We start from the raw sequence: 13882 nt of genomic DNA, 5'->3' as shown, positions 1-13882 counted from the left end.
TATTTGCTTGTTTAATTAAATCAGCAAAATTCTTGATTGGGCAAGAATTTTTTCTGACAAGTGACAGAGCTTGTGTTTCAAAGGTAGACACCTTCATCTTGTTGCATTGAATTCTCCATCTTTAGATAAATTTTCAAGTCTTTTCTTCTTGTTTCTGACAAAGACAGCAAAGAGTACTGAGGGTTGGAGTTATGAGAACATTTTGCTCAAATCTTTCAACGAACATGTTGACCAATCTATTGAATTCCTTGAATTCAACTGGGTTAATATTTTTTTGTACCATTGTGCAGCAATGCCTTTGAGACTTTTTGGAAAGTCGCAAAACAAGGCTCCATTATTCACCCAGATTCACTGATGAATGTTGTGAGGTGAACACGTGGGCAAGTGGTTCTAACATACTTGATGAACTCCTTAAGTAAACCCTTCACGTCTTTGTCTTCTTCAATGCCTAGGTAATAATCTTTGTATGAATATGAGCATATTTCCTTTCTTGTTGCCTGAGCTATTGTTTGGGATATATTTTTTTTTATCTTTTTTCCCCTTCTTGGCTGACTTTATTTTCTTTTTTGGCTTCTCCTCCAAACTTTCACTTGAAATATGGCTAGGTTACATTTATATTCACTTACCATCACGAATGATCACAAGCACATTTCTAAAAGAACTTAAACAAGACGAGATGAAGCTCTAAATAAGTAGTAACCGAGTTAGAGCAAAAACTCAAACGTACTTAAAGTCTTAAGAGAACACTAAATTGACTTCAAAATGTGATGTCTAAATGTTTTCAAATGATATTTGTAAAGTTTTCTCAATTCAAAATTTGTCAAATCAAAATGTTTTACTCTCTCAAATGATTCTTCAAATCTTTCTCAAAATCTTGAAACATCAAATCTTCAACATTTTTCTCAAAAACTACACCGCATGTAGAATAAAAAAAATGTTTAAAGCAAAAACGAAATGCATAAAAAATAAGCATAGCCCTTGAATTGGTTACCCCAGCAAAGGCACCAGGAAGGTCAATCATCGTATCGACGAGCAAGTCTCTTTCTCTCTCATTTCAAAATGAAACCTCATTTTTTTGGAGCACTTCAAAACCAAATATTTTTTGGGGATGCAAACACTTTAGTTGGATTTTTTATCAGATCATTCACTTGGATTGTCTGTTGATTGCACCAAATCTATTTAGCAGACTTATATGGTTGTCTATTACTATATCAAGTGAAGATATTCTACCGTGTGGTTTATCTTTCATCCCATGCTTTCTGGAAGTTGCTTGAGCTGTTCTAAATTGATCATGGTAAGGAATTTTCTCTATTCCAAGGTTTCACTTGGCCAATTGTAAGTGATCATGCATATTATCTGATATATCTGAGTTGAGCCTCATGAGATTACAGCTTTCTGGACATAGAATAATTTGAGGCTTGAGAGTCAACTAGTGCGTAAAACTCATTAGTCATGCCTCACAATTTGCTTGGTCTTGAAGACCTGAAAGGCATTGTGATTATTGCACATGGTTGAGGACCTTTTGTTAATATGCTTTCAGTTTTCTACATTTTGGTGGAATTTGCACAAATTTCTTCCATGGCAGTTTCTCCATCCACGTGATGTTACACTGACTTTTCTTTTTCTTGAATGGCAGTCAGCTTGTGAAGAACAGAGAATTGAGTACACCAATGCACAACTTGGATGCACCAAAATTTTTAGCATATGAGGTTATTGGGTTAGAAGAAAAAGTAGGTAGTTGTTGTCTTTATTTTTTAATCTCTATCTAGCATTCTCTGGTTACTGAGTCTTGGCATGGAGGGGAAATGTTGCTTAAAAGCCAACCAGGCTATACCTGATAGGAAGGCTAGAAAATGTTGATTTGCTATATTAAGGGCCATTTATTGATTAGTTCTTATGTTATGTAGAATAATAACTGTAGTAATTTTTGGGCTTTCAGTTGAGGTCGAGCTCAACGCGTAACTGCCGAGTCCAGCTCGATCTGCTGCCGTTGAGCTATTCTCGAGCTCGAGACGAATCGAGCTCGAGGTTTCATTAGTCAAGCCGAGTTCGAGCTGACTAAACTCGGGCTCTACTTGGCCGTGTTCACCCCTACCTGAAAACCAAAATGGCAAAAGAACACTAAATCATGGACTTTATTTATTCTTACCAGGTGATTTTTTTCAAGTTACTTCCTTATGAAACAAATAAGATTGTTTACATTTGCATCATTGATTTGGGAGCCCCATCCTGGTTGGAAATTTATGACTGGTATGCCTACCTTCATAGAGTTATGTGAAGCATGTTTGAGAATGTTGCTGTTGGTTCACTTGATATGATCTTACAACAAATACTCATTTTTATTGTTCTATTTATTTATTTGACACAACTATGGACAAAAAATCCCTTGCTTAAAAATGCCACCAGATTGAAAATATTCTAAAAACCACATACAATTTTTCATTTTGTTTAGATTGTTCTTTTCTCTTCATTCGAACTCCAAATTATTTATTTTATCTTCTTTTTAAGCTTGATTTTATAATAGAGCAGGTCCAGATGGTTATTTGACGTATGCCATGGCATATAGAGAGGGAGGCCACGTTCTTTCCCTTTTTGTAGGGAGAGATAGAGAGGGAGTTGAATTTGGATCAGCTTATTATTTGTCTTTTTGCGTTTGGTTGATGGTTTGATGATTTCTTAGATGCTGTGTTTGTTCCGAATTGTTGATGATTGTCGTTGGTTATGCCATTTTTTGTTCGTGGTGGTAGGTTTTTTAGGGTATATTGGAAATCTTGGGTGGGAACTTTTAGAGTGGCATGGGCTTGCTAATCCCTTTTCTTACTGGATCTAATGATTTTGTGATGGATTTTTGTGTTGAATAGTTCTACTTTATAGCAAATGTTAGTTGTCTAATATATTGCATTTGTCACGCACCACATATTTATTTGGTCTTATTTTGTTTGTTTAGCATTTCATACTGGTTTTAGTAGCTTCAAACTGCACGTATATGAGAAGAAACTTGCATTACTGTTGCATTATTAATTCTCTTTGCTTTGTCGCAGTTTTCTTCGTTGAAAGATCTTTGTTTTTCAATGTTAGTTGCTGATTATCCGCTTTAATAACAAATGCTTGTGCTTTTCTTATTTTTGGGCCTATACTTGAGTATTTTGCTTTTCATTTATTTTGTTGCTTAAATAGATTTTTGGTGTTTAGTGTTTTTTTTTTCCTGTTTAAATGGTCTTCTTCAGTTTGTTGCTGATGGTGCAGAAAATCTATGGTGAGACAGAAGATAGAGACTCCTCCATCAGTATCAATTTCATCTTGAAGACTGCAATAGTGGCTGGAGGCTCCGAAGATTCATCAGTCTCAACATTGACAGGGAATATTTTTTGGGTCTCATCAATGCAAAATTCTAAATATGCAACTTATAAGGGGAGAATTTGGATATATGAATTTTATTTTTGATTTGTAGGAGGGAAGTCATAACAAAAAAGAATGTAGATTTTTTATTTGTAAGAGGGAAGTCATAACAAAAAACAATGTAAATGGAGCTGGAGCTGGAGCTAAGGTTAATTATTCATATTTTTTTGTATATCTTCATTAATTGTAATGTTTTATGAGCAACAAATCTATATTTGTTTAATATTCTTCTCTTTATATATATATATATATGTGTGTGTGTGTGTGTGTGTGTGTGTGGAACTATAGATTAACTATCACTCGGTTGAAATCATGTTTGAAAGGTACCAAAAACCATTTTTTTCTCATCCAAACAAAAACCAGGTTTTCAAAAGTAAAAACCTGGTTTTTGTCATACTACCTGAACACTAAAACCAGGTTTTTTGTCATACCACTGTTCCTAAAAGTGGGATTGCATGAGGTATTATGACCTTGACTGTTCGTATATATACCTAAACGTATAACTAGAAAGTAAACTTCTAGGAATGTTTTACGATCATTCCTAATAAATTTTGTTAGTAAGTCATGACCATTCTTAAAAGGATTTAGGAACACCACTTTTAGGAATTGTGTAGGAATGGTAGCTCCATTGTTTCTAATTATTTTTAGAAATGGCAGCATATACTTTTAGGGATAGTTTTAGGTCGTCCAGTGTATTTTATTGTTGGGCATGTAGTGGCGAAGATACCATATGCACGTTCAAAGCAAGCTCATTGCGCCAAAACAGATAAGTGTATGCCAGGGGCTGTCTAAAAACTGTAGCAACACTTTGCTCTATGCAGTGAACTAATGAAACTGTGATGAGAAAAAAGGCTGCGAAGAGCAGTCAGTTGGGCAGGGGTTGGATATTTTTGCCGAAGGAGATGAGTGCAAACACTGTCAACCAAGCAGAGAACATATAATCTCCTAAGCACCAATGCCACATAATCTCTTAAGCACCAACACTGTACTCTTCAAGTGAAGATTAGGAACAAAGAGGCCACCTCTTTCAAGGTGGAGACAAATAGAAGACTAAGGGACATTGTGACACTTGAATGTGAACTTTTGCAAGCAAAAATATATGGTCTTGATAATTTAGATTGACATAGGCACCACCGACATGAAATGCACAGAACTAACAGACAAGACATATTTAATGGTAGTCAAGCCAGCTGCCATAGATAAGTCTTTACCTTGCCTACTGTCCTGCCCACCAGAAGGGCCCAGTCTGCCATTGAGGGGCCATGTCCAGGAACACCAGGGCTCCTTTAAGGGGTCGTTTAGTGTCCATAATAGTTTGTTATTGTTGAGTGATTTTACTTCAAAATTAAACATAGATTCAGGAAACACTATGTTACAAGGTTCTATGAAGACAATGACATTTAGTCACTAATGCTCTAAGAAACCATCAACCCTCTGAGCTTCGCCATGAACTTTTGAATGTGGTGCTGTTGGGAGCTATCATTGAGCAGCAGCTCCCTGAGCTTGGCGTTGTTGGCCCTCACCCTCTTTGTCCTATCGGAGTCTTCCGACATCAGTAGTCCCACGGCTCTGCACACTGCCTCCCTCGTCAACCTCCCGCCCCCGCACGATCTCCTCACCTTGACCGCCACCCCAGCCTTAAGCTCCCCCACCATTACCTTCGCATCCGAAGCCACATCTCCTTTCGTCGGCAGCACCACCACTTGACACCCGCCGGCCACCGCCTCCAGCATCGAGCTCAGTTCACCATGACCGACGTAAACTCCGACGGAAGAATGCCGCAAGATGTGCTGCTGCTGCTGCTTCTGCTTCCACCCTTTACATACCATCCCTTTTCCTCCCAACCTCTCTTCCACCACAACCTTCGCTTTGGACGTCGGCGGAAGGTCCATGATCAGCAAGAATGGCAAGCCACTCATCTCCAATCCGGCGACTATCTCGGTAAACTGCTCGTCCGGTAGACCGACCTCACTGCCTACCGAGCAGAAGACCACCGATCCTGCTGGGTACTTGCTCAGCCATTCTTCCCAATCCCACCGAGGCTCGAGTCCTTCGTGAGGAGCCTTTGACACGAGGGTCCCGGTGAGCAGCAGCCGCTTCGGGCACCGGGACGAGAGGTACTTGATCGTCTTCCTCTCGATCTCTGTGGCGCTCTTCAGGGCGACGGCGGAGCTGAGCGTTATGGTGGCCGCCAACCGCTGGTAGAACGAGAACGCCACGCCGCGGTGGCTTTTGAAAAAATGCAGCATATCGCGAACATCGCATCTCTTCAGGCCGGAAAATGCTGCAAGGAGACTTGACGGAAGCAATCGATCCACAGCGAGCATAAGCTTGATGGCGCGGAGACGCCTTATCGTGCGGAGGCACGAGGCGGCGGACCCGGCGCTGCCGGTGTAGAAGAAGACGGCCTTGATTCCAAGGGAATCAGCCAGCGGCGGGAGCCAGTGGTGGATGAAGTCGAAGATAACGACTTGAGGGGAGAGTTGGGAAAGTTGATCTGTAATCTGTTGTTTGCAGGACTCTACGGCCTCTAAGAGAGACACAAGCAAGGGCAGATCACCAACAGTTGGTTCAACGCCGGCCGGAATTCCGGCGACGGGAGGAAGGTGGTAGCTGACAAGGCGGATGTTGGGGTGAAGGAGGGAACGGACGTTGGAGATGAAGGAGGTGGGAGAGAGGAAGGTGATGTTGATGCCGTTGTGAGACAGCCAGTTAGAGAGTTGGACGGAGGAGGAAGCACCGTGGTCAAAAGCCAGACATGGGAACAGTAACACATGAAGAGGAAGCTGGTCACCCTTCATTGTGTCACACACTCTCTCTCTCTCTCTCTCTCTCTCTCTCTCTCTCTCTCTTTCTTCCTATATATAAATATATATCATAATTGTTCTTTCTACAAAAAAAAAAATCGTTCACCATAGAATTAATTAAAAAAAAGTCGTTACTTTTGAAACTTGATTTTTAAAATTCTTATAGATTGTTTTAGACATTAAAGAAAAAAATTTATAATTTTCTTATTAGGTTAAAACATTGGCAGCTGATTCCTTAAAAACTAGTTCACTTCAATCAGAGCGCGTTACACTACAAGAACATATTTTTTATGGGTGGCAAGTTCAAATGCATCCCATTGATGACTCCATCGTCGACTTAATGGTCGACAGTTCTACAGACTGGCTCCTTTCTCCATCGCTATTTATTGGCCTTTAAATGCTTGCCAAACCATTTCAGCTCAAGGCCCACTAGTGACAGTAAGAAAATTAGAATTTGATGCTACGGAACTCTTAAATTTGGAAGAAAATGGTCTTTTAGTTGCCGGAAGGTGAATTTAAGCAAGAATAAATGGGTTGGAAGTCATGTTGAAAAACCTATAACAACGTCCGCACGTGGAGTATGCTTTTCCACAGCAGACGTGATTTTATGAAGATTTATATCGGCATGAACTATGCCAGCTTGTAAGATCGTACACGAACATTATATAGGTAGGTGACTTTTACGTGGCAAAGATTGCATTATGCAAAGAATTCAAGGGCTTAAATTCTCCTTATTGTTGTTTACTGCTGTTTCAAGATCTGGGTGCAATACATCCATCAACTATAATATCACAACCTTATTGTTTACAGTTTAGAGAAATAAAACCCTTGGGATTTGAACTAACGATCAATCTTTCATCATGCTGCTGCTAGTTCGACCAGCTATACCATGGCATTTGGAGGTTTCTAATTTGGCATCATTCATTGAACCTGCATCCCCTTCATATGGCACCCACTTCGGCACTCAAAATAACTAAATTTGCAGCCTTTGGACAAAAAGTTCTTCAAATTGTGGGTTAAGGTATGCCCATGAAAAAAAAAAACAATAATTGCATTGAGCTCTGCTATAGAAGAAACCACAAAGTGGCATCTATATTCACAAGAATCTCAGCAAGACTTTGGAGGAATTTGGTACAATGTTCAGCTCAATTTATTAACATTTGCTTCACCAAATTCCAAACCCAAACATCTTTCATCAGGAAAAACCCCAAAAAAAAAAAAAAAAGGATATCTACAAGTATTAGTGTTAGAGATTATAGTTAGTGGTAACAGGGCTGTGGTCCATAAATTTACTCAAACACGTCCCTGATGGAAGGGCAATGAGATCGCCAACCCAAGTGAATGCCTGTCAAAAGAATTGGACTGCATTGCAGCAATCGCAAATTCTGAAGATTCTCCGACTCCAATAGGTGGATTCATGGCTTGACTGGAAATAAAGGTGAGAAACGCTCCACTTCAGAAATCAATAAGCAGAGAGAACAATTGAAAATGGGAACATAACTCGAATACAAGATGTTATTACCTGCCGTTTCTCAAATAAGAAGACTGCAACGAGGAACTCACTGGTACAGCACTTGAACTGCAGGCCAGAGTTAACAATGGCCAAAATGCTGCTGCACACAGGAAAAAAAAAAAGAAAAAATGTAAAATAAATGCAAAATCAGATCAGCTGCAGAAAGCTTTAACAAAAGCAATAATTGGGAAATTTTTCAATACTTGATGTCCCAGAGTAGCCTTGAAATTCAGAATCAAGCAACATTCCCTGTGTGCCGATGAAGTCATACTCGCAAATATGTGAGATTTTGGGTACGACACCTGTAAAGAAGAAATTCTTTTAAGAACACACAAGACTCAATAGTACACCCATCTTCGGTCATAAATAGGTATAGCCGCTAGGTGCCAACAAAACCAACTACGTCCTGCTTCTTACATCCCCATATAGCCAATAGCCACAGTCGTGACTCCAAGAGTCGCCAATAGGCTTTTATGGGCTTTTTTTAGTTTATGAATCTTCTGAAAATCTAGTTAATAAAAATCAATCTAGCATAAAAATATTGGAAAAAAAGAGCAAAGGAGAAAAATACCCAGATCAGACACACTAGGTTTTATCCCCAATGTCAGTCCAAGATAGCAATCATCTGATGCAGTACCGAAATCCCACAGATTCAGCTCAAGCTTTGGCTCAGGTTCTGTTGAGATTAGGAACACAGTTTTACAAACAAAACACCCTCAGAAAATGAAGTTCTTTTGTTTCTTCATCTGAAGACATTTTTTTATCTTACCAGCTTGATTTGGTGTTTCCTCAAGGCCATCTGATGCCAGGAAAGGGAAAGTATGCAGCATGCCAACCTTTTCAAATAAGACTGTCAGAATGTTCCTTTAAGTGTTTATTTAAACATATCAGACAACAATGGGAAATTACATTGAAGAAGGGATGATGAAGTGACTGCTCTGCTGTAGGCCTCTTCTGTGGATCCCACGCACATAGGTGCTACACATGTTTCACATCAATAAGCCTCACTGTACTGAATAGTATGAAATACTGAAGAGAGACGATACATACCATAATCAGATCAAGTGCATCTGGACTGGCCTGAGGAATAAGTTCTGAAAGGTTAGCAGGCTTCACCTGCATAGGAAAAAAGACGTTCATCAAACAAAGCATGACAATCCAAAGAAAACATGACAAGTAAAAAAAAAAAATGAACAATGTGTTCCAGAACAACACATTAAGAGTAAGATTGAATAAAGTGAAGAAACATATCATCAAACCTGCACAAAACTGAAGTTCAGGGATTGCGAGAGGTACATCCCTTCAGGCCATGTGGCATAATCAGGTGTTCCAAGCACGTTGCATATCTTGTATATTTGATCAGTTTCACTGTAAGATAAGAAGATTACATAAATTAATCAGGTTAAGCAGGGCAAATTGAAAAGAACAAATCCCGTTATAAAGGCTATAAAAAGACTTCATGCATGTGCAAGACTGCACAAATACATTTTAGCCAGAGTGAAAATCAGTTGGAGAACAACTAATAAACTAACAAAATAATGCTAAAATCAATTGATTTTACCTTTCACCAGGGAAAAGAGGATTTAATGTGAAAAGTTCAGCCAGTATTGCACCAATGGCCCACATGTCTGTGGACACTATGAATTAGTAACATGCCCAACAAAGAATCATATAGTAAATTATCAACCAATTACTGCTAATCAGATGATAACATAATTAGGTCATCAATGAAACTAATTAATGGGGAAATCGGCAGAAGCGTAGGGATATTATCCAAATTTTTGACAGCTCGGTACTGGAACTGTAGAGCAAAGACCTGTAACAAGTTGAACCTAAAAGTGTCCATAGACTAGTAATATGACAATTGAAAGACATTCTATAACAAATTAACAATAAGTTAAAAACTGCATACCAATTGCAGGAGTATATGTTAGAGACTGCAGTAAGACTTCAGGAGCTCGGTACCTAATAAGACATTAACAAAAAATAAAGCCAAATAGACAGTAAGCAAGAAATATAGATTAAATGAGTCACTGGAAAAACATAAACATGAGAAACTATTGCCAGAACATCAAAGCGATCCATCACCATATAAAGCATAGGAGGTTGGCTGGTATAATGCAAAAGATTTTACAGTTTCCAAACAAACCCAGGAAACGAAAAAGAAAAAAGAAATCTGTCTAACAGAAATATTCTTAACCTCCACTCATTACACCATTCTCTGCCTTAGCCAAGTGACAAACAGGACACTACACCTAAGTGAAAAACTACTAGCAGTAAACATGCATGGAAAACTCACCATCTTGTTGAAACATAATCAGTGTAAGGTGGTACAGATGTTACTTCTCTCGCCAAGCCAAAATCAGCAATTTTAATAACATCATCCGTTACAAGCAGGTTTTCTGCACAGAGTTTAATAACAGATCGTTCTCACACTCAGGAACCAACATCTTAAGTCTTCCACAATAAGATAAATTTTAGCTGCATAGGATGCAAAAGAGAAGAAGAATGCTCTGTACCTGGCTTAAGGTCACGATGAAAATATCCGTTCTTATGCATGTAAGCTAGCCCTTGCAAGACTTGTGACATAAGATTCCGAATCTCTGCCTCAGAAAATGGAATTTGTCTGCCTTGCATAACCTGGTACAAGTTACACTCCTGCACACATTTTCCACACGGGAAAAATCATATACTGATGTTGTAGAGAGACAAAGAACCTAAGCTGATGTATTTAGGGCCATGTTCAGACCATGTATTCGAATATAAAGAAAAGCTCATGGTTCTCCCTGACAACCTCCTTCAACTTGACAATATTGGGATGGTTCAATTTACGAAGGGACTGCCAAAAAAGTGCAAGTTAGCTTGCAAAGCACAAAGGACAAACCACTTGTTCATCATCAACAAGAAAGAAGAACAGATGCATCTTCGCATTAACATAAATAGCATACCTTCACTTCCCGCAGATTAATACACTCTTCCCAAACATAAAATTTCCTCTTCATCTTCTTGATGGCAACCTGCACACAAGCTCCACCAGATGAACTTGAGAAGCATTAACAGGACCAAGTTGACCAACTGATAACAATCAAGCATAAAATTGAAAGAAGAAAGCATTTGCCCATTGAATTGACATTAACAAAGACAATCAATTCAATGGCCAACAATGAAGGACCAACAACTAATAATACGATTTAAAATTATGATTTGTATTGGGCACCTAAGTGACAAATCCCAAAATTATTGGCCATATTCCAGCATCTGTGGCAGTCTAACAGATACTAATGGCCAGACTTTAATGAAGTTGAACATACAGCTTCCTCCAATGACATATTTTAGGCTACTGTAGTTTATTTACTTATTAAAGTCCTCATGGTGGCTAGTGCCTTTGATCCCTGGACCACCCATGTGCCTTGCTTGCTGAGTTTCTCATCCTGTTTCTTACATGGATGGTGTAAAGTCATCCAAGGCTTGCATCTATACACCTTTAGACATCCTTCCTGTAATTTGCCTAAACCTGCAAGCTCTAGCAAATTCATATAGGAAAAATACTAGGTACAGATTTGTTGGCTAGTTATCTGCAAAGACATCACAAAGACTTCCTTCATGTGCACTAGTATGTGCCTCTGCAAGTGTATGCCAGTCATACACAGACCCAAAAGGAATAGACCTAGCGTACTTAAGTTAACAAGAGAAAACTCACAATCTCATTTGTTTCTAGGTTCAATGCCTTGAAGACACTTCCACAAGTTCCATCTCCTAACTCCTCAATGACTTTGTACCTACAGGCAGTTCAGAGTCAGTGGCCTATCACCAAAAGGAAGAGACTAAGTAATTAGAAAAGAAGCTATGAAGAAATGAGCATAGTCACCGTTCCATGACTTCAGTTCTCCACAGCCCTGATTGGCAGTGGCTTACTGAACTTTTAACTGAGCACTTGCACAGGTGATGCTGGTGACTAAGTACTTGTCACTTGCTGTGACTTGGAAATTCAAAAATCGTTGACAAGGAAGCAGGAAATGAAAGACATTCTGGACGACCCTTTTTTTATTGCATGAACAATTAAACATTGTCCAATGTATTATCGGCATCCCCAGATGCAATCTTTAGCTGCTGGAATGAGCTAAAATCATCCGCACAACCATAGCAATTCCAAAGTTCTCAATTGTAGCCATAGCTGCCACAGCACTAGGTTTAACTAGTAAAAGAGATCCAGGATCAATGAGCCTCTGCTCCATTAAACTTGAAGATATCCAGAAGTTGAATCACCAGCATAAGAAATCTGCAGAGGTATAAAACACAAACATCATTAATTTCTTTCACAGGAGAAGTGAAAGGCCACGCAAAACCATATTTTAGCTGGTTCTTGGAAAAAATTAATGCACATCATGTAACTTACTACTGAAAATTAGAAGCCCTCAAACAGCAAGAGGAAAGCACATATATGCACTAAATCCAGGAGAAAAGCGTGGGAAATCAATGGCAGAATCTATTAGAAGAGAGTAAGAATGCTCTCTGGCTAATTTTAATACATAGGTTATCACAACCTAAAGATGTCGAAACTTTTCTACAGATGTTGGACCAGATAGGGTTTCCCATTTGAAGATTTTGGGCATCAAAATCAACAGAAGATAAGGAACCATATACAAGACAAACAGATAAAAGCCAATATTCTTTTTCTAATATACCCTCGAAAACAAATTTACCATGGGAAGTAGACAAGACCCAACTCAGCAATGATGTTGATTTCCTAAAAAGTTCAGCCGAATAGACATTTTCTGACCTGGTTTTTGGTAACAAAGGGTGTCATAGTTGAGTATTCATAAACATTTAAAAAAAAGAAAGCCAAGTTCATGAATAAAATGAAGCAAATAGGAAGATATGGAACTGAAACATTCTCTGTTGCTCATAAGCAAAAGAAAGCAATAAATCGACGAATCAAAACGAAAAAAATGAAATAAATAGGAAGATGTGGAACTAAAGATTCTCTGTTGAACTACAACGCCCTCTGCGTTGCATTACGAGAGAGAAAATTAAGCAAACCAAAGAGAAAAAAGACACAAGTTCATTAATCGACAAAGAAAAATGGAACGAATGGGAAGAAAGGGAACTGAAACATTCTCTGTGTTGTATTCTCGAGAATTCTAGCACTGTAGTGTGTAGCACATAAAATTGAAACACTTCAGTATTTCTCATGTATCAGAACAGCAATAAAGAATAAAAGCCCACTCAATAGGGATAAGACGGAATCCTAAAGAAACCAACACAAGAAGAAGTCCCTCCAATTCGCAAAACAGAGGTTTAAACGTAGAACGACAAAAAACTATCACCATTGACAGAAATCCCATTTTGATCGGATAAAATTTTGAATGAAAGTGGAAAAATCAATAAAATCTTTTCACAAAAAGCAAAAAAGAACCAACATCGCGAAGCTCTTGTAAACGCCTAGAGGACATTTTTTTTTTTTCAGAATACGTGGAAGAAAAGAGCAACGATAGAAGATTAAGACAGAAAACGGGCAGTCGACCCAATACCAATAACCTTCAAAAGAGAAGCCAAATGACAAAGAGAAAATGAGGAAGAAAAGAAGAAACCAAAAGCCAAAAAAATCAAGCACCAAAACAATCAGAAAATTAGGCAAAATGGGTGTCGAAGATCATTAATCAGGGAAGCAAAATAACAATAGAGCGGGAGACGGAAGAGGAGGAGGATCAGTTCCAGGATGCTAAACCCGCCAATGAGGGGCGACCAGAGACCGTACCCACGACGACCGGCGGAAGGAGAGGCACAGGAAAACGGAGAAATCTCCAGATTCGGACTAATATTCCCGGGGCTCGAGATCGATCGGAATCACATTCTTGGTGATGAAGAGAAGGCCCGATTTTGCTCTGCAACGCGAGAGAGAGAATAAGGGAGGTGGGGGAAGAAAGGAAGGGGGGAAATAAAATAAATAAATAAAAATAGGAGATGGGACCCGGCGCAATTTTGAACTTATTTGTTCATTTATATGGTTTTTTGTTGTGAACATTTTCCCCGCATAAAGGAAAATGTTGGAGAAAACATTTTCTTGGCTTCTCCTCCAAATAAAATTGGTGCCGGTGGGTCCCACCCCCGTCTTTCGCTCCTCTGCTGCGTTATCCAACCCGCGAATGTTGTCGAGGGATTA

The 13882-nt window shown here is 39.0% G+C and overlaps 2 protein-coding genes across 4 annotated transcripts; both read right to left on the bottom strand.

Annotated features, from left to right (window-relative positions):
* Positions 1 to 4731: 4731 nt before the first annotated feature.
* Positions 4732 to 6231, bottom strand: LOC116251085 (anthocyanidin-3-O-glucoside rhamnosyltransferase-like). The gene has a single exon (XM_031625156.2). The coding sequence runs from the start codon at positions 6198 to 6200 to the stop codon at positions 4815 to 4817; it is 1386 nt and encodes a 461-aa protein (XP_031481016.1). The 5' UTR covers positions 6201 to 6231; the 3' UTR covers positions 4732 to 4814.
* Positions 6232 to 7273: 1042 nt separating this feature from the next.
* LOC116251178 (cyclin-dependent kinase F-3) lies at positions 7274 to 13655 on the bottom strand. 3 transcript variants are annotated; one of them, XM_050077051.1, is made up of 17 exons: positions 13448 to 13655; positions 11588 to 11998; positions 11420 to 11498; positions 10668 to 10736; positions 10469 to 10558; positions 10239 to 10377; positions 10019 to 10121; positions 9632 to 9684; positions 9281 to 9347; positions 8979 to 9087; positions 8770 to 8835; positions 8629 to 8697; positions 8489 to 8555; positions 8291 to 8395; positions 7923 to 8021; positions 7729 to 7819; positions 7274 to 7632 (listed from the first exon to the last, which is right to left on the bottom strand). In XM_050077051.1, the coding sequence occupies exons 2-17, from the start codon at positions 11593 to 11595 to the stop codon at positions 7500 to 7502; spliced, it is 1347 nt and encodes a 448-aa protein (XP_049933008.1). In that variant the 5' UTR covers positions 11596 to 11998; positions 13448 to 13655; the 3' UTR covers positions 7274 to 7499. The 3 variants fall into 3 exon arrangements, with proteins under 3 accessions (XP_049933008.1, XP_031481149.1, XP_031481151.1); XM_031625289.2 differs by having other exon boundaries at positions 13478 to 13655; XM_031625291.2 differs by having other exon boundaries at positions 7729 to 7816; positions 13478 to 13655.
* Between the last annotated feature and the right edge of the window lie 227 nt (positions 13656 to 13882).

The sequence above is a fragment of the Nymphaea colorata genome, chromosome 3, assembly GCF_008831285.2.
Source record: "Nymphaea colorata isolate Beijing-Zhang1983 chromosome 3, ASM883128v2, whole genome shotgun sequence".
Lineage (NCBI taxonomy): Eukaryota > Viridiplantae > Streptophyta > Magnoliopsida > Nymphaeales > Nymphaeaceae > Nymphaea > Nymphaea colorata.
Note: the sequence above shows the minus strand (reverse complement) of the source record. Positions and strands in the feature narration are given on the sequence as shown.

Coding starts and splice junctions, on each gene's coding strand:
- LOC116251085 (XM_031625156.2), bottom strand. CDS start 6,200: ATGAAGGGTGACCAGCTTCCTCTTCATGTGTTACTGTTCCCATGTCTG.
- LOC116251178 (XM_050077051.1), bottom strand. Junction 10,378..10,468: donor TCTTTATATTCGAATACATG/GTCTGAACATGG, acceptor AAATGTGTGCAG/GAGTGTAACTTGTACCAGGT. Junction 7,633..7,728: donor TCTTATTTGAGAAACGGCAG/GTAATAACATCT, acceptor CTTTATTTCCAG/TCAAGCCATGAATCCACCTA.